Source organism: Poecilia mexicana, unplaced genomic scaffold (assembly GCF_051168715.1).
Source record: "Poecilia mexicana isolate PSO_F unplaced genomic scaffold, ASM5116871v1 scaffold_22, whole genome shotgun sequence".
NCBI classification, from domain to species: Eukaryota; Metazoa; Chordata; class Actinopteri; order Cyprinodontiformes; family Poeciliidae; genus Poecilia; species Poecilia mexicana.
In genome coordinates this window covers 13230280-13250024 of record NW_028263391.1, presented here as the reverse complement: position 1 = coordinate 13250024, position 19745 = coordinate 13230280, and the positions used below count along the sequence as shown (strand labels likewise).

The window sequence follows — 19745 nt, the reverse complement described above, 5'->3', positions numbered from 1 at the left end:
GTTTAGGGTTGCTCAAAATAGCCCACACCCTTGTAGAATTATTTTTGTTATACATCAGATGCCCTTACATCTTGATATCGGAGTCTTTTCATCACCCTGTGTCAAACTGCTTCCCCTTTAATTTCCATCACACAGATTACAAATTTACTGCTCCATTAATAGACTCATGCTGAGGTCTTTTCATCCACAATAAATCCATTTCCAACCATATGCGTGTTGAATCATTCAGTCTGCTAGACCTGGCAGGCTTTGAAGTAGCTTTATGGTCACTTCTAATCTAAGAGAATAAAATGGTTCCAGGACTCCATCCTGCTTCTATCCAGACCAACAAGAGGAGCTCCCACACCCAGAGTGTATTGGGTCGTCACTTTCAAATCTAATGTCTACTTTGAACTCATATTTTTGTCAGGCAGCACAGGCAGATAATGTTTTTGGATAAATGTGGTTGTAATACACTTTTTTGTGTGTGTGCAAATTGTAGAGAGAGAGAGGTTCTAAAAAATGTTCTTAATTTCCTTTCAATTTCCTGCATGCGGCCCTGGAGCATATCTCACGTTATCCTACATCTCAAATACCGATCAGGAATGGCATTACATAACACAATCTGACTGTTATTACAGCGTGGACCGAACCTGGAAAATCACTGAAAATGGTTGCTGATATAACTATTGAGCATGTGGGCTTCATCTTGTCACTCACTGTGATTCGTGGCAAAACAATCAGCTTGCAAAAAAATAAAAATAAAACTTTAACCTTTTCTATCTGTAAAAACAAAAAGGAACAAAAAACATCTAAGTGTTAGGCTTAACAAAATCGTTGGACATTCAATATTCTGTCCCATTTCCAAGCTCTTAGGGTGACCTTGGAAAGTTGGTGGTCCTCATCATCCCATGGGATCATGTTGTGATTGTGGTGACATTTTGTGCTAAGAATTAAGAAAAAAATATTTACCTTTCACTTTAATTAGGAATGGAAGGCATTTGACTTTGTTTTGTAATCAATATGATGAGTTAATCTAATTTATAACTGAATACCATAGCAAAACTGAGTGCATTTAGTTTTTCCTATAAAGACAAGTAATAACTCATTTCATTAAAATGATTGTTGTCCTTTTCTCTCTTTTTCCCTAAAAGTGTCTTTTGGCTCTAGATATTTTGTTTGTGCTTCTTAATCGGAGAATGGCAATACTAGTGAGCCATACTATTTATTTCACGATCAGTTCTTTTGTTCATCTCATCTTTTCTAATTTAGATTAAAAATACAGGGTTTTGACATTCTTAACAGTATCATATTATATAATCTGTCCCCAATGTAGACTTTAAGCTGTTTACTTTTCTATGTCATGTGTTTAGATTAGACTTTAATATGAGTGCATGTAATATCAGGACTGCTTGGATGCAATATTTAGTAGAGTGTGATGTGTACCTTCAAATTCTGTATGCCCGCTTATCTTTGGCCATTTGGCTCGTCTCGGCTTAGCCTTGCCTCCCGCACCAGATATTGATTTCAGTGACCAAGATGCTAAGGCTCACAGAGAATGGTGGAGACATCACCGTGACGATAAAGAAAGCAAAGAGTGAGGCAAATTATGTTTGAGTGGTTTTTGTTATTTCATTGTTGAGCGGTGACATTGAAGCTGTAGGTTTTTCCTGATATCACACATCCTTCATTTGGGTCAATTTTGCACAAGCGACTTTGAATGCATGATGATTCATCAAAAACAAAATTAAAACCATCAGCTCAGATTTCCAAGAAAATTGCTTTTGTTTCCTCCAGGAAAAACCCGACTGGTGCATCAGGTTTTGAATTAATGAAGGTTCACTTGGTGCATGTTGCTTCTTGCTCGTGTCTTTATTAATATTAAGGAGCTCTATTGAGGGTTTTAGAGTTAGCTGCAGTGCAGTCCAATCCCGTGGCAAAACCGGAGCGCTCTTGGGACATGTTAGTGTGTCTCTCGGAGTTAATGTAGAGTTTCTATTCCTTTATACAACCGAACGACCGATTGTGCGTGGTTGGCTACCAAAGCTGGAAATCTTAACAGTTGTAAAGAAACATTTGTTTGAGTATGTGCTTCTTTAGAGGTGTCTGGGGCATTATATTTTTTTTTCTTTGTAATTTCCTCACTTGCTGGTCATCGTCTAAAAGCGAGACTATTTCCTACAGTGAGGCAAACTGTAAAATCTTTCCACATTTCAAAGTACCTTTTTGTTCGGTGCTGCCAGCTGAGTAGTTGGAATTTCACCTCCTGTTGCTCCTGAAGTTGTGACTTGAAAGCTATATGTGCACCAGATTCTTCCAGGCTGTGAGCTCAATTATTTGTCAGCGAAACCTCTGAGGGGGGCTCAGAATGTTTAAGACAGCTTGTTACATGACAGCGGGGAAGCTGGAGTATGTAATTTCATCTTTTCTTTCAACAGGTGCCTTTGCAAACACAATAGCCTGCCAAACAGACAAAGAAATATGCCTGGATGTTGGTGTTAGCCAGGTATTTGGGTCTTCGGGGGCGCAATATTTTCCTCACCAGATGGTTGCAATAAGTGAAACACCTTGCAGATATATATACTTGATATGCTGTTGGGGATTCCTGTCTTTCTTTGCTGTGTCGCACGCTGTAAATCACATTTAACGTCGGCCGACATAAGGAATGTGTGGTCATGGTGTGTAATTGTTGCAGCAGAGTGACGGGGTCGACCCCAAACTGCTGCAGCCCAACGTGTGACCAAAAACACTTTTTGCTTGTGGAGGAGCATCAGCTGCACTTCACTTCTCAGCTTCAGCTGTTTTTAGAAACGGCTGAAGGCATAACACTGTCTGACATTAAACCAGATGAAGCTCGCTCTGTTTTCAGTCACTTGGGATTAAAGCAAGTTTTAGAATATTGAGGAAAAACTTATTTAAAAGTTAAAATTCTGAAGTTTTTTGGATTGCAGTGCCTTCAATTAATTTTGAAAAAAAAACATTTTTGATAGTATAGATTATGTTGCGGCTTCATGAGCTTCTTATAGATTAATTTATAACATTTGAATAAAGTAGAGGCAAACTTATTTTAACATTTAGACCACTTTAAACAGTTCTTTTCCCCCAATTGGTCCAGAACTTTGGTGCTGGTGTGAATACACTCAAGCAACAACGTGAAAGCAGACATACTACAGAACATATACATCTTTTTGGATTTTACAAGCCATCATTGCTGGGTAAAAATGAGGCCTTCAGTCTTACTAAAGCTACTACTGAATGTTCTGGTTGAACTGAAGTCACACCTGATCATCCACAGTTTTCTGCTTACTGCTGCCAGCATGCTGTGGCTCCCAGAGCATCTTGTCTCATTCATCTTGCAGCTCTCATTTTCTGAGAAAATTAGAAATATTCCATTATGAAGCCAGTGTTACACGAGCCGCTCTTGAAATTCAAAATGTTATTTCTGTTGTAATAACAGCTTAAATGTGCACAACAAAAATGTAACTTATCTCAATCTTAAAGTTTGTTTTTTCCGGGTCTGTGCTCTGTTCCACTCCCATCGCTTCTGCTGAGTGGGAGCGATGATCGTTGCCTGTTTCTTTGTTTACAAATTATAGTCCATTTGAAAAATCTAATTTGTGTGCAATCCACACCAAGCAAAAAAAAAAAAAAAAAAAAAAAAGTCTGCTTTTGGTCCAAACTAAATAAGCAGACTAGGACCTTTCTGGTGCTAATACAGCATAATAAAATAAGAAATAAAATAACAAAGATATCAGGAATATCAATTCCAGATGAGTGGATATTTTCATGCTCATCTTTTCAAACGGGTATAAACTCTGTGGGGTAATAAGACGAGTTATGTGTCCAAGAGACACAAAAGTATGTCACACAACAAAATACCTCACGAAGGTATTGATTTATGCTGGTAATAAAGTGTCATCCACACTGAAACGAGTCTTGTATAACCGTGGGCTGAAAGGCTGCAGAGTGAGGATGAAGCCAATTCCCCAAAAGGAACAAAAAAAAAAAAGAAAAAGGCTGTTGTATAATGAGCACATTCATGCATCGAGTCTTCTTAGGCTGAAGTTGGCGTGTTTCATTTGTTCCAAACACCATTCAGTTCTTATCACACAACTTTAATACCTGTCATCAACTGTTATTACTTTCCAGAGTGGTTTGATTGAGCCAGCAACACACACGAACAGACTCTGCACCATTTCACCACCTAAATATTCCATTATAAGGACCTAAATTAAGGAAATGTGTCGACTGATATGACTAGGACCCTCTCAAACAAACCTTGTCATCCTTTTTAATTTGTTCTGAAACGTGGTGACAATTATACTGTACATGTAGTGGCCAAAACAAATGTTTGGGTGGCTGTGATTTGGCCAAAGGGTCACGGAGGGGCAGTTAGATTGTTAATCTGAGCATCAGAATCTGTCTGGCATCGCGTCCTCAACGTGTCGGCATTGGGAAAGATGGGCCAGCTTTAAAAACACAGGCATAGCAGCACAGTGAGTTTTATTGTTTTTGTTTCCTTTCAGCCCTTCAGGGTTGAACCAGCTTTCTGGCACCGAGTGCTGGACCTCAGAAACAATGGTCATTACAGGGACTGAAATGTACATTGACTAAACTTGTACAGAGTCCAGGAAAGCTGGAGCCTTTTTCCACAATCAGAGTATTTGCTGATTCCGTTGCTCATTATATGGCCGAACTTAAATCTCCCGTTTTAATGTAGACAATTAAAGGATGTTATGTCTGAGGGAAAATCAATTAAGTGGAATTTCATTCTGGACTTTGACCGACTTGATCAGCAGAAAGGCTAATTTGCTTTAACTGTGTGGTGCTACGTTGCAAATATTGAAGCAGCATGTCATTAATTTTGATTACAGAGTAAATAAATTCTTGCTACAGCATAAACATGCTTTCAGAGTAAATGAAATTGTTAAAATAGAAATGATTAAATGGACATGCCACCAATTAAACTTTTTTTCTAATTTTTTACCCAGGTCTCCCTAGACAGGTTCCTGGTCTGTTTTTACTGAAAATACCAAGAGATGGCTGGAGCAAGCTGAAACTTGGATAGTTTTGTGTGAAGGGAATATGAGCTTATCAAGTGGTCTGTAAAAGAGTATTAGCACTCTGTAAATGACAAAACCAGTGGAAAATAAGCTTGTTAGAAAGCTGGAATCAGTCACAGTTCTAGTTTTCTCACTGCATCTAAAGAAAGCACAGATTTGTTTGCGAAGTCTCTGTGTCCCTATTAGGAATACGATCTATGGTATTGAGTGCTTTGTAAGAGTAATAATACTGCTTGAGCGTTTTTACATTTTGTCTCATAAACTTCAATGTATTTTACTTGGATTCAGTCATGTGAATAGTTTTCTCCACAGCTTTGCTTTGTCCCTGATCTTCTTCTTAATGCCCCTTTGTCCTCATGATGCTGCTTGTTCTCTAATCTTTAACAGGTTTTTGCAGAACAGCACAGGTGAACTCTGCTTAACTTATAAAGATAATTGGTGTCCCTGGATTTTCATTCAAGAGTAGTAGACTCAAAGAGACTGATTGCATACGCAGGACACATTTGTAGTAAATGTATTATTTATTTTTAAAAAATGGACAAATGTAGATTATCATTTAGCACTATTTTTCCTCCATCATATATATAAAAAAAGAAAAATGCTTTAAGTATGGAAACAAGAGGAACATTTCAAGTAGTAAAATTATTTTTTTCTTTAGCTTGAATTAATGTGACTACTTCCACCATTTTTGAAATAACATTTGCCCAACATTGCAGCTTTAAGGACAGGGTCAGATTTGACTGTGGAATACGGTTGCGGTTGCTTTTAGCATCAAGCATGCCTAAGTTAGACAGAGCAAATTCATCACTAGATGGAAGAGCTATTGTTTAATTTCCATTAGGAAGCTCTTTGTATTTAGACGGAAAATGGGTCAAAAAGATAATCATTTGTATCGATAGCTTCTTTTCGTTTATTGCTCGAAAAGCAGCGCCACTTTAAAGAATAAAATTACCAACATGGGTTAGCAAATACAAATGAAAATAAAATACTTTTCCTGTTACTCATTTTCATCTTTTAATAAACCTCTCTAATAGCTGTCAAGGCTCGTTACTTTAGTGCGTAAGACAAGCCGGCTTATGAGCTAATCCTTCAGCGTACAAACAATGGCTTACTGTATGCATTGTTCTGATTGTGATAGAAACGTCTGACTATGATCTGTGCTGAGACAACAAATGTTTTAATGTGATCTGTTTATTTTCCTGTTATTTCATCACGGCTGAACTGTGACATTAAAAAAAAGCTTAATTCTGTTTCTTTGTGTTTAGGAGCAAGAAGACCCCAACAAGCTGGCTACCAGCTGGCCCGACTACTACATAGACCGCATCAACTCCATGGCCGCTGTAAGTTTCTGTCCTTTTTGTTTCAATTGTTTTTTAGTTGTTTTTTTCCTATTTAAATTTGCACATACAATCCTGTTCAAAACAAAGTAAATCTACTTTCAAACGTTGGGTTTTGTGTGTCAGAACATAACGAGTTGATCTCCTTTGGCTTGTAAAACAATCTAATTTGCAACAGGGACATTGAAAACCGTTTCTACTCTTCACAGTTCCTGCTCAAAAATTACAATACACCCTTCTTCACCCCCCAAACAAGCTTCATCTCAGACTATAACATTTATTGGAAATTAAATAGCAAAAATTGACACAATCACGTCTCCATGCATGTCAAGCACGGTGGTCAAGGTGTGATGACTGTAGGCCTGTCACAGGATCTGGTCACCCAGTTTAGTTAATCCTGAACTTCTTTGCAGACTAAACTATTCAGGAGTGAAATTTGAATAGCTGTGAGAAAACGGAATCAAGGGGTGGCCCAGTCAAAGTCCAGACCTCAACAAAGGTCTAAATGAGCTGAAAAACCATTGGGAAGAAGTGGACCAAATACATTGCCACTGTACATACCATTATAGTGTAGTATATTTTAGGGTGTACTTTCTTTTTACCCTAACTTTACATTCTTTTTAAAATACCTCACTTAATTTAAGTGCTCTCCTCTCAAGAGGTCACTGCTCTCTCAGCCATTCTTTCTCAGACATCTCTCAGGGTGAATTTTTCATCGCGTCCCCGCTGACTGCTGATTGCACTCACATGACCGCATTCCTTCTCTTTGACCCCCGCATTCACACACACGCACACGCACACACACACACACACACACACACACACACACACACACACACACACACACACTGTGATGACAAACAGGCCATTTAGACACTTAGCAGTTCAGTAAGTGGGCATAACTGTCAGCGACCCAGAGTCAAGATGACAGTATACACTATTTTCCAGCCAGTATAGCAGCCAGTGAAAACAGCTTGACACCATAACAAACTTCTCTTCTGCGGCGAGTTCATTGTCATTTAACATGCGCCTTTCTGGGGAAGTTGTGTTTTTTGATTCAGTGACCAGTTTGTGCCATTGACCTCTCCTCCAGAGTCCTTTTGTGGACGACATGTTGGCTCCAAAAATGTTTGGGAGTCATAAAACATGATATTTTAGGAGGCTGACATGTAAGCAGGATCTTTATAGATGAGCAGTGTTAATCACAATCTGTCCACATTCTACTAAGCTTGAGATTTGTTTCTTTATTCTTGTGAGTCTTTCCAAGTTGCAGATCAGACGACTGTTTCGATACAATACATGCAAATCAATATAAGCAATCAGACAAAACACAATGAAATAATGTTGATTGCCATAAAGTTCTTTTGCATCCCTACAGATTTCTTTTGTTTTTCTCACAATTATTTTAGGCCATCAAATGTTATTTTAGGTTAGACAAAAATAACTTGCATAAATTTAAAAAACAGTTTTATCAAATGGTAATAGTTCATTATGTAAATTGGGGAAGAAAAAGCCAAACCAAACTGTCACTATGTGGAAAAGAATTAGCCCCCCTTAATGAAATCAGGAATTAACAATTTCACTTTTAGAAAGTTTTCAATTTTACTTGCCACAGTTTGATTACAAATTCAGAAATCACTTAAACAGGACCTGTCTGACAACATGAAGTAGGCTGAAAGATGTCAAAAAGCAACATAAGAACTGCCACTGACATCTGTCTGGGAGGGATTACAAATATATTTCTAGTACTCTGGGATTCCATCTAATCACAGAAAGAGACATTATTCACACATGAATAAAATACAAAACAGTGAGCAGCATACACAGTGTTGCTTACCAGCATCGGCATGTGAATGTGTGTGTGAATTGGTGAAATAACTGAATGATGTCTAAAGTGCTTTGGAGTCCTCTTGACTTGTTAGAGCATTATACAAGGTCTGGCAATTTACGATTCGTAATTTAAAAAAGGAAGAAAGAAACCAGGTAAAATGAACATAAGTGGGGAGCACCACAGTGGAAGCAACTACTAACCAAATGAAACACAAAGACCTGTCCCAGATTTTCCATAAACATCTTAATGATTCCCATGACTTCTATGAAAAAAAAAATCTGTGGAGTGACAAAACACAATTGGACCTCAAGCAGACTTGTCTCATGTAGGAGGAAACTGATCCAAAGCAGACCAGCACGTCCACCTCTGAATGACTCTAAAAAGGCCATTAGTATGTAAGCAGCTTAATTCATATGGCACCATGCACAGGTCAAAAATCACAATACAATATAAAAATGAATGCAAATACATTAAAACAAACAAATAAATCAAAAAGAAAGGGGTAAAAGAAAAAAATAAAACGACAGTTAAAAACTTAGAGACAAATCATACAATCCCAAAAGTAGTTAAAAGTCATCCTGAATAAATCGCTCAGATTGTTATCAGATTATTATAGCCTGACATTAAAATGCATGTGATCAAAAACATAAAACGGTGAAACAAAAGCAAAAACAGACCTCTGTTAGTGAACAGTTACTTTTTTTGGGCAATGCATTTTTTTCTCATGGAAACAAGCAGCAACAGCTTATGTGTCGTTTTGGGTTTTGAGAGCACTGAAGGTATGATCCCTTCACATGGCGAACATACAGGCAAAACGAGATTCTATACGTCCATTACTTCAGTCTCAAAATCTGGGTGAACAGTTTTTACTGTCTGGGTCAGGCAGCACCCAGCCTTTCACAAACGGCATCACACTGTAAGCTGAGCTCAGAGAAAACTCTGATTTGTAAGCTGCCAAGAGCTGAAAAATCCATCAGCACTGCAGCAGCGCCTGCTGTGCTATTAGGTGTCAGACAGACTGTCATCAAACTCCCTGTCAGCGATGTGTTTCAGCCTTTCCATTGTTTTAGTACATTTGCTACAAACCAATTTGTGCAAATCGTTCGTGAAAAGCCTGCTTCAATATACGTGGAACTTTTTTAACCAATAAGTCCACTTTCTGCTACTTGTTTGTCTCTTATCGTTTTAGTGTTGCAAACTCCTAAATTGAGTCCAGATTTTCCTCCATACAATTATGGATAGAAAACGATAAACAAAACCTCTGATGACGTGACTCTCGAATCGATTTAAATCAATCTTCAGTGACCTCACTTAAAGGGAGTCAATCCGTGCCAAAAAACAGTCACTGGATCCTGGACGAGGTTCCGGTTATTGTAACGCCCCACTGGCTTGGTCGTAACAGTGTCAGTTTAAGTAATTACTCCAATATGAGGGGGAGGATTTAAAGATTGGAAACAACCAGTTATAAAATTCTCAGACATAATCTAGCTTGTATTAGGGAGATTCCAATGCTATGATGCTATTCAGGTATTTCTAAAGTTGAACAAACACCCTTTTGTTCATCTCCCTCCTTTTGGCTCCATTATTCATCTTTCCATCTTCCAAAACATTTTTCATCCTTATTTGCAACCCTCCTTGTTCTCGACACCGGAGCTCCTGAGTGCATCCACGCTGCAGATCCATGACTTCATGTCTTGGCGAGTAATTGAGCTCACCGGGGACAGACCTTCTACAGTAGCTGAGTTATTGGATGATCTCACTTTGGCTCCGTCAGCTTGAGAGACTGCCTCATGACCTACATCTTGACATTCATTCATAAAGTCACGTCGGAGCTCAAAGGTTGTTTGCTGGCTGTACAGTTATAACACAAATGTGCTTGCTGTCCTGACGTTAATAACCTGATGATGGAATAAGCTTCCCCAAAGAGGGGAAAAAAAAAAAAAAAGATTCAAAACTTCTAACCTGGGATTAAGCAAGTCACTCAGCCATGGCATGGCAGCATCTTAATAAACCCAAACGTCAGGTATCAAATTATGTATTGTGTATTAAATCAACTGCACAACTGATTTCTCCTCATCATATTATTTGTTGTCATTTGACCATCAGAAAAAGCTGTCGGCTGAAACTATGGTTTTCCCTGAAATATGTTTTAACGCAATGGATATTTATTTAACTTTTGGTTTTTGTTACCATTTCAACAAGAGCCGTGGCAGTAATCCTGTAGAATTACACAACTTGTTTGATAGACGTGACTTAAAATGACCTTGGAAGAGCATATCTTAAACCTTTTTGAGCAAGAAAGCTAGCTGGAATAAAGCCGATACTTCCTCTCTGTAATACTGGAAGATTGTTCCAAATTCAAGAAACTTTAAAAAAATTAATAAAAATAAATGCTGCTTCTCCATGTTTAGTTCTGACTCTCGGAATGTAGAATAGTCTTGAACCACAAGACCTGATTAGAAACAACAAAATCTTTAATGTCTTATGGTCCTATGCCACTTAGCGACTTGTAAACTAACAGAAGTATTTTAAATGTTAAATAAACAGAAGTATTTCAACTGTTGTGCCAGTAGATGTCACTAGTTATGATTCGCAAACAACTGAATTCCCTAAATCTATGATGGAATTATGATTACTCTGGAAAAACAGCATCCTTATTTTAATGGCTGTTTTTGTGATTTCAATACCAGCAGATTACTTTTAATATTATGAAGATATTATGAAGTGATCATTAAAACCAAATGTATGCATTCTGAAATCAAACTATCACTCGCAAATTTTAATATAGCATGAAATCTTTTAGGTTTTTATGATAACGTTCCATAATTCTCAACATTCTGAAACCTCAAATCAACGGCATGAATTAAAAAAAAAATGTTTTTTTAGCACCTGAGAGATAATTTTTACTGGTTTGATTAATCTAATACTTTGTCTATTGTTTCATCTTTATTTAAACACATTAATATGTGTTCTTTTTTCCCCCTCTTAGCATTAAAGCCATATTTTTAATTGGCATGCCAGTGACTCACATGGCCTACATTAGTCTTTAGAGCAGCAGCACCAATCCGGCTGGTAACAATGCACTGATGATCAGCTCTAAGGCAATGTTCTGGCTCTGGGCTGCATTTCCTATAATAAAGACTCTGGGAAGTACCATCTGCTGGTTTACCAACAGGCTGTAATGGTATCCTTGTGTGGATGTTGGCAACAGGTATGAATGAGCTGACAAATAACAGATGTAAGGAAGAAGCTGTTGGCTAGACTCTGACATCGAGAGTTGGCTAAGAGAACTGCCTCTTCAGGGCTTCTGGACTGTCTGCAGTTGAGACTAAGTCAACTTGATAAATGTTTTGACTGTAGCATTTTTCGATTAAGCACTAACTCTGCTGTACAAAGTTGCCGAGCAGTCAAACTTACAGTTAAGCCTTAGTTGACTATAAGAGTTACATGCTGTAGGATTTCCAACTCAGAGATACCCTGTTGAAGGACCAGAAAAGAAGAGATCTTTTCAGAGTTGGCAGATCCGACTCAGAGTGCTGAAATAAACTCAGGTCGACCGCTTTGGCAGTGAGCAGCCATGGAAAACGCCCGGAGAGGCTAAACAGAAGCCGTGACTAATGGGAGCACGGCTGCTCTTTGATGTTACTGACGAAACCTTTTAAGTGATGCAGAGATGCATTAACACGAACACTGGTTTGAGTGTTTTTTATTATTTGCCCTGTTTGTTGTAAGTTTGATTAGAGCCAGTTGTCTGCATAACTTCTGTTGACATGGTGTTTGGTTTCTCTTGACAGAAAAGTCACTGAAAGAAGGGGGAATATACAATGGTTTTTAAGTGATTGTGCCTGTGGGGTGACAAGATATTAACTTGATACTATTTCTTATGAACTAAGTCTAAGTTGCTGTTGTGGGCTATGGATATGAAGGTGAAGAAACATGACGAAATGTATCAGTGTACAAGACTTTAAATTAAAATTAAAAGAGTAAAACAATTTTTTTTAGGCTTCTCTTTATGTAATTGCACTACAAAAGAGTAATAAAAGAGTAAAAGAGCGTAGTCTGTTCCGCTGTCTGTGGTAGGGTTCTGGGCATTTCTGTGGAAAGTGTGGCAAATAAGATATGAATCATATACAAGCCCTGTAAGGATGTTGCAGTTGGCAAACCATTAGATGTTACAGCGGTAATGTTAGCATCTACTTTGTAGCTTCATAACTAAAAGTATACTTGATTTTCTCTGGACTACATCTGATCATCTCTGGTTCAAAATTAGATGTATTTTGATCAGTCCGAGTAATATTTATTACTCGGACTGATCAAATCTGAACTCGACAAGAATTCTTTGAAACGGCTTGTGATTTATGAAATCTCCAAGGCCTGTTCACATTTTTGCAAAACAGATTTTTTCTTTCTGTGTTTCCACCTCCCATCTTGATGTAAGCATAGATTTTGGTGTAACAAAAACTACCAATTTGAAAATTTGTTTTGAATTTTTTATTTTTATATATTCTTTTAAACTCTCCCTGTGGTGTTTACCTGGAAATGATCAAAAGGATGCAATAGCATAAGAACCTCTAAGATATGAGAATCTTTGACTAAACCAAAAATAATTCCGGGCTAAATTATTGTCAAAGATTTTAAGAAAAAATTTAAATGCATAGTCAAAACGTGTCTGTTTTGGCACTGTTTGGTATCCAAAACAAACACGTATGAGATGACAAAAACTGCAAAATGAATAAAAAGATGAAGGGATGAACAGAAATATCACCAGCACTTTTGAACTGGATCCACAATTTAGATCCACAATGATCTGAATTCCTTGTTATATTTGCAGATGCAGACATTGTTTGCCTTCGATGAGGAAGAAATGGAAATGCGGAACAAGGTGGTGGAAGATCTGAAGACAGCACTCCGAACCCAGCCAATGAGGTATGTCCATCATGTGGTGTTTTCCTGGGCTGCAGAGAGTCCAGAGCTCTGCATTGCATGGCTCTCAGTCAAGTCACGCATTCCTGCCATTTGACTTGTTGAGGTAATATCCCACAAACTAATTACGACTAATAATGTAACATACTACTGGAAAGATTTGCTTTACAATAATAGTGCCTCTTGTCATTTGGAATTATCCCCACTTAATTACTTCCAACTGAAATGCAACCAATTAGAGGTATTTTTAGCACCGCAGTTTAGCTTTTCCCTTCCCTGACATGGCCATCGGCAGCTCTTAGGCCTCACACATCAACACAAAGAGCCATTTGAGGACATCAGACGTCCCACTAGTGCAAACTGCTCTCCTCTTGCAGTCTGCGACACCCTCACATCCGTATACGTCAGCCATTCGTAAGACGTGGGGGGTCTGAACCAAAGTGGGCCTGTTGATTTTATTTTATTTTTATGTCATGGGGAGATATAAAGTCACAGGCTACATCTAGAGAGTGACAAAAACTCAGGGCAGCTTTGAAGTCTGGGTCACGTCTGTGTTTATAGGCCAAGTGAACATAAACGTTGTTGGGTGTGTGTTCCAAATGTACATGGGCCCATTTGCTTTTTTTGTGTTTAAAATGGCACCTTGTATATCAGTGGTGGCAAAATCCAGCCCTCAGCTCTTGAATGGGTACCTTGTCCACACCTGACTCAGATGTGAAAATGACATAAGTACAGAAACAAGTTCTGCAGAATCCTGTTTAAGACATACTTATTTGACAAATGTATGCTGGGACAGAGATAAATCTAAAAGTTGAAGGACGCTGGCCCTGGCTGGTGATTCCCTACATTTGGTTGTTGTTTTCACATCACTTCTCAATAATTTTTGTCATTCTATGTCTCAGCTTTTTGGACCTCCTTTCTTCTTTTCTGTCGTCTTTGCAGTTATTTCCACTTCTCTCAGCTATGTGCAGGTAATGGAAAGCAGCCATGCTGATGAGACTGTCTGCTCTGCACATGTGTCCGCATGCGTTGTTTGTTTACCAGCCTAATGAAATAACCGCCGACAGATGCTGGCAAATCATCAGCCGACTTTTATCTCAAAATGTCATTAAGTCGGCCTGTTTGTCATCTAAGCAGTCAGTCTGTCTTTGACCATTTTGTGTTTCGCTCTGTTGATGAAGCTTAGAGATGGACCGATTGAGGCTTTGAAGTCAGAATGGTCAATTTTGTTTTAAGGCTCTACATCCATGCTCATTTGTGTAAATTGCACTTATTTGAACAATAAATCTCAACACTGTGGTAAAAGTACAATCTTTTGCAAGTTCCTTATTAGAGATAGTAGTTTGGAATCAAGCCAAATGTAATGTACTTTGTCTGTCCAAGTGGAAAGATCACATTAAGACATGTTGTCTTCTTTTGCGAGAATACCCTAATCCCTTTGACACGGATGCCTCCAAAACCAGATATATTTTTAAAAGTAAGTGAACTATTCAGTTGTGGCCAGAATTTTTGCGACTAGCAGAGCTTAAATTTTTTAACAAAAACAAGATTGTTTGCTCCTCTGCTGGCAAACCGCGGGGTAGTGGTCACATTTGCTTCTCCAGGTACCCGTTTTGTATTAAATAGTCTTAAGGGACACTTCAATGGGGGAAATACCCTTACCACAGCCAATCTCACTGCCTCCCACAGTATATCAGTCTATCTTTGATGGTTTTCTTGGAGAGGAGTGACTTATTTGCTGTCCTCTTTAATAGTAGACCAGCGTTGAGAGGCCTCAGCCTCAATGTGTGAGCAGAAACGCTCACACCTGCCGACTGCCATTCCTGAGCAGGATTGTCCTCATGGCATCTCAGTCCATTAGTTGAAAGGAAATTTCCCTACCACGTCTTGGTCTTTCGAATGTCCCCTGAAGCTTTCTTCACAGCAATTTAAACTCTCTTGCAAATTTCAGTTGTGTTTTTTATAACAAGGTGATTTGGTCGCAATCTTGCTAGCGGCAGTAGTCTGTGAATTGTTTTTCATTCAAAGCATTGATGGCGGCTTGTCCTTTGATTGAGTTTATCATTTCCTATCATTTATTAGCACAAATAGTTTAAACTCCCAGTCTCATTGTTTGCAACCTCTCTGTTGTTTCAATTGATTCAAAATTGATCAGCTACCCTGTCCTTGCTAACTCTGACCCCTGACCTGACAATAAAGTCATTGAGATGCAGATCACTAAAACAATTGTGGGTTTTGTGATGACATTGATTTTATTAACTTTACAGGTTTTTTTTGGACAAGAAATGTATTTTTAAGACTACATTACAAGCAGAGCAGAGCATCGTCATGTGATGGTAATCCCTTTTTCGTTTTGTTTTCCCAACAGCCATTCTCTTGTTCCTGCTTCTCCTTCAAGTGTTTGTTTGTGTTTAATTCAGATAATTTACTTCATCAAACTGTAACGGCTCAATGAGCTCTCTTTAGTGATGCACCTGCTGTTCTTTTCAGGATGAGTTATGGCCCATTAACCCGCACATGTTTCTCACTACTGTATACCTGATGTGGGTTCCAGGTGCCTCCCACAGAATATGGATGCCTGGGGGATTTGTGGGCAGTGAGTTAATATCCAGCCTTGGTCAAATTTGAGACACATGAACGTCAAAGGGGGAAAAAGATGGTTCAGAGCTTAAAGGTCGGCGAGAAATCTGAGCTTGTCGCCAACTTTGTGGATCGTTTCTCTGTGCCCTCAGTGAGTCGTCATGCTGTTTTTATGGCCAGCTTTTGTGGGACATGGTTGTTTCTGTCCGTATTCGGCCTTGATTCATGCCTGCCTCAAGTGGCCTCCCTCTCTTTTTCTCCTGGCGTCTTCCCAGAGGCAGCTGGGCCTGGCTGTGAAGAGGGCGCCTTGTTGCCCTCAGCTTGTTTTGCAGGGCCACAGGAGCTAAACACATGCTGGGTATGCACTGTGCCAGGCAGAGGGCACAACAAGAGCACATTGTCAATGATCCATCCGTTGCTGTCACATTCTCACGCAGGATGATAATTTGCATAGCAAGGTGACATGTATCTCAATGTTTTTATTTTTTATTTTTGCATTATGTGCATTTGTAGCTACTTAATGTACAAATGCCTCCTATTTTTTTTTTTTTTGTGGAGCCTAAAATTAAAACAGGTGCAGTATATTTATCTGAAACGCAAACTTTGAGAAGACACTTTAAGATTGTCTAATATGCACCTATAACTTAAGTAATATTCATAAATAATTGTACCTTTCCACAGGCCAAAAGGCAAAGAGATTTGTCCTGTGAATGATTATGGTCAGATTTTCAGCTTGGTTCCAGTGAAATACTGGGAAAGAAAATCACCTCATCAGTGCTTTTTGTATAGTTTGACTGTGCCTGCCAGGCATGCACCAATCTATCATGGACTGGTCTAACGTGAGCCAGTTTTCACTTGATTAGCTCTGATGAGCGATCCGTAGGTCAAATGAAAGTAATCAGATGTTAATTATATGTTTTACTCCATTAAATGCATCAGTGTTTAAAACCCCCACTATTTTTGGTTTATCAGCATATCAGTGAGTGATTTTTGCTTTTTTGTTGTTGTTGTGGTCTTGAGCTTAGTAATATCGGTTGATGAACATGTGGATTTGCTTGTTTTGACATTCTCAAGAACAAATTTAGAATCGGCACGTCAAGAGAAAACTGGAAATCAAGCTTTGCTCCAACACTTCTTTATCTCAACATATCAACCCCAAGAAAAGTTGTTTACAGATGGGGATTTTTTTTTTTTTAATTCCTCACAAACTCTTTGGGCAAAAGAACTGACATGCTGCTTTGACTCTTGCTTGAGCGAAAGGCAAATGGATTTGGCCTTGAAATACCTTCTATACAGCTGGATGAATACTTAAAAAATCTCTTCATGAGACTGTATAGGAAAACAATGTCTTCATTCAGAGGCTTCTTCCAATTCACTGTAGTACGGACAGCTACAGGAAATTTGTCACCACTATCTACTATAACTCTTTGTATGAGTTATAATATTTAATTTCCGTTTGGGATCAATAAGATATTCTTGAACTGAATTTGACTTAAATTACTGACAAGTCCTCTGTTTTGTGAAAAAAAAGAAGTCGGGTAAATTAAAAACTTCTTTTATACTTTACTAGATATTTTGTGTTTTTGCCAATGTAGTTTAAGGTTAAACTATGACCCTTCAGACATTGCTCTCAAGATTCATTCTCAGATGTTTCTCCTTTTCTAGATACAATCACTTCATTGCTTCTGTTTATGTTTGCTGTACTTTATGAGACAACTTGATTCTCGTAAAATCATGTGAGCTTTCAGCCTCTTCATTTGACTCAGCTGGTGACCCTTTTTGGCAGGTCGCAGGGACATTTAGTAACAGCTTTAAAGCCACGTTTTGCTCCCTCGTTAGGCCGTAACTCAGATTTTTTCTTTTCAGCTGACGTTGATTAAGAAAATTGGATCTCAACAAATAAAACATAAAGATGCCACTTTGCAGAAATACAAGTGGACCTTGACGAGCCAAAGTAAAGAAAAGTCACGGGGAGGGTTTATTCCAATGCTGCAGTAAATAGTTCATGTAATTCATCAAATGTTGTACTCTTTCTGAACAGACAAATATAGGCACACTGAAATTGTTCTCCTTCTGTAAGATCTGTATTGTTTATCATCCATCAAATGGAGCTGGGCCTGTGTATTTACCCACACAAAGCTAAATCTAAACTCAAACAGGCATGTCAGGGCTGATGGACATATACAAACCATGTAGCCGTGTAGTAGATACACAGTCTGTGTTGCATTTTAATTTATCTTCTAAATATTTCAATATTTGTTGCATGTTATTGTGTCAGCGCTGTTGCATAACTGTTAGCCTCTTGAGTTAAATCCACATCTGTGCTGATATTTGTGGTTCTACTCAAAGCGTCTGTGTGTGCATTCTTGCATCTGAGACACGAAACCCCACAACTGCTGCCATTTAGTTGAAACATTATTGCAGGGAAACAAAGTTTTTTTTTGTTTTTTTACCCCTTTCAGGTCAGTGAGGCCGTTGTGACCCATAATGCGCCGCAGTCCAAGCAGAGCATCTCAGTGCTTCCCATGACAGCTGTCTGGACATTGTTTTTCCAAATCTCTTCCAGCAGGAATATTGACTTGAGCCCTAGTTCAGTCTCTTCTCCTGCTCCTGAGTCAATAACCCTTTGGAAGGTCTGCTACCAACACAAGGAGAACTTATTATTCAGAACAGTCAGATCTCTTAAAGTCCTGCTGTAACTGGGAGGAAAACCTCTGTTTTCATACATTACGCAATATGTTTCAGTGGGAGAGCAAAGCATTACATCTTTAAAGAGTGTTCGAGACGTAGATGTGAGATGTGTTTGCTTCTTTCCGACGTCTGATACCAAGTAGTGAAAAGGGATTTTCAGCGAAAACCCGAGTGGAGTGCTACGCTCAAATATTTTAGGTAGATAAAGCTTGAGCTACTACTAAATATGTACATAATAGATAATAAACAAATAGATTGTACTAGAATCTGAGGTTTGATGTGTTATGTAATCACACAAATCACTAACCTTTAACTTCCTGTGTGACCTTTAGCTTGGTATATTGACAAATATGCAATGTCCTTTCTTGTTTCAATGTTTTTTTTTTTGTGTGTGTGAAAGGTCAAAGGTCGCACATAATTCTGAGGTGGAAGAAAAATGATGCAGGGTTTCACACTTTCCAGGTTTTTATTTGTAAAGAGAGTATAAACTACGTCTCCTTTCTTTTTACATTATGCATCGCTTTGTGTATGTCTGCCTCATTAAATCCTCCATTGAAGTGAAAACGCCAACTAAAGAAAAGGTAGTTCACGCCCCTCTTCCCTCAGCTGTCAGATTTGGGGGAAAAAAAAAAAAAAGAGTTGGTGTCAAGTCTGCAGAGTAGCCACTAGATATTGCTAATTGTCACACTTTGTTTCTCAAAAACGGAGTCAAAATAAGGTAAAAAGTTGGATGTTTGATGGTTGTCTTAATGTTGAATCTTAACTGGTCAGATATTCCTTCTGTTACTAGAGTACTGGTTTCCAAAAGTGGCTTCTTTGCATAAGCCATTTGGCATTTTTCTATACTTAGTGGGTCTGTGTGTTGTGTACAAAAGTGTTGTGCATATAGAGTTCTGTATTAGGTAGAAAGCGATCCACACTCTTTGTGTCTGAAGAATCATAGAGTATTTATTATGTGTTAAAGAATGTGTGTGTGTGGGTGTGTGTGTGTCCATCTATAACAGTTCAAACCTCAACAATTTCATAGCGGTTCCAGCAGACTCTCTGTTGAAGCTTTTTGCACCTCATCACCTCAGCACCAGATGACTATTTACACCACAAAACATTTCTATTGTAACATAGCTGACAAGCAGAACAAAAACTGTTTTGCAGAAATAGACCATTTCACCAAACCCCACTCTCCATAATTGCAAATGTGTAAAAATACCCAATATGATCTTTGTTTATACCTCTAGTAAATTTATGTTTCAGTTGTTAGGGAAAGAAAAATATTTTTTTTTTTTCTCATAAATTCCCTGGTCTGACTTGTGAAATATTGTGACTTCTTTAAAGTTTTTCATG

The 19745-nt window shown here is 38.4% G+C and overlaps 1 protein-coding gene across 6 annotated transcripts in view; it reads left to right on the top strand.

Annotated features, from left to right (window-relative positions):
- daam2 (dishevelled associated activator of morphogenesis 2) overlaps positions 1-19745 on the top strand; it is a 111402-nt gene that overhangs the window by 61052 nt on the left and 30605 nt on the right. For all 6 annotated transcript variants that reach the window (XM_088002914.1, XM_088002912.1, XM_088002913.1 and 3 more), the window contains exons 4-5: positions 6308-6382; positions 13042-13136. In XM_088002914.1, coding sequence (XP_087859040.1) covers positions 6308-6382; positions 13042-13136 — 170 coding nt within the window. The remainder of the gene's footprint in view (positions 1-6307; positions 6383-13041; positions 13137-19745) is intronic.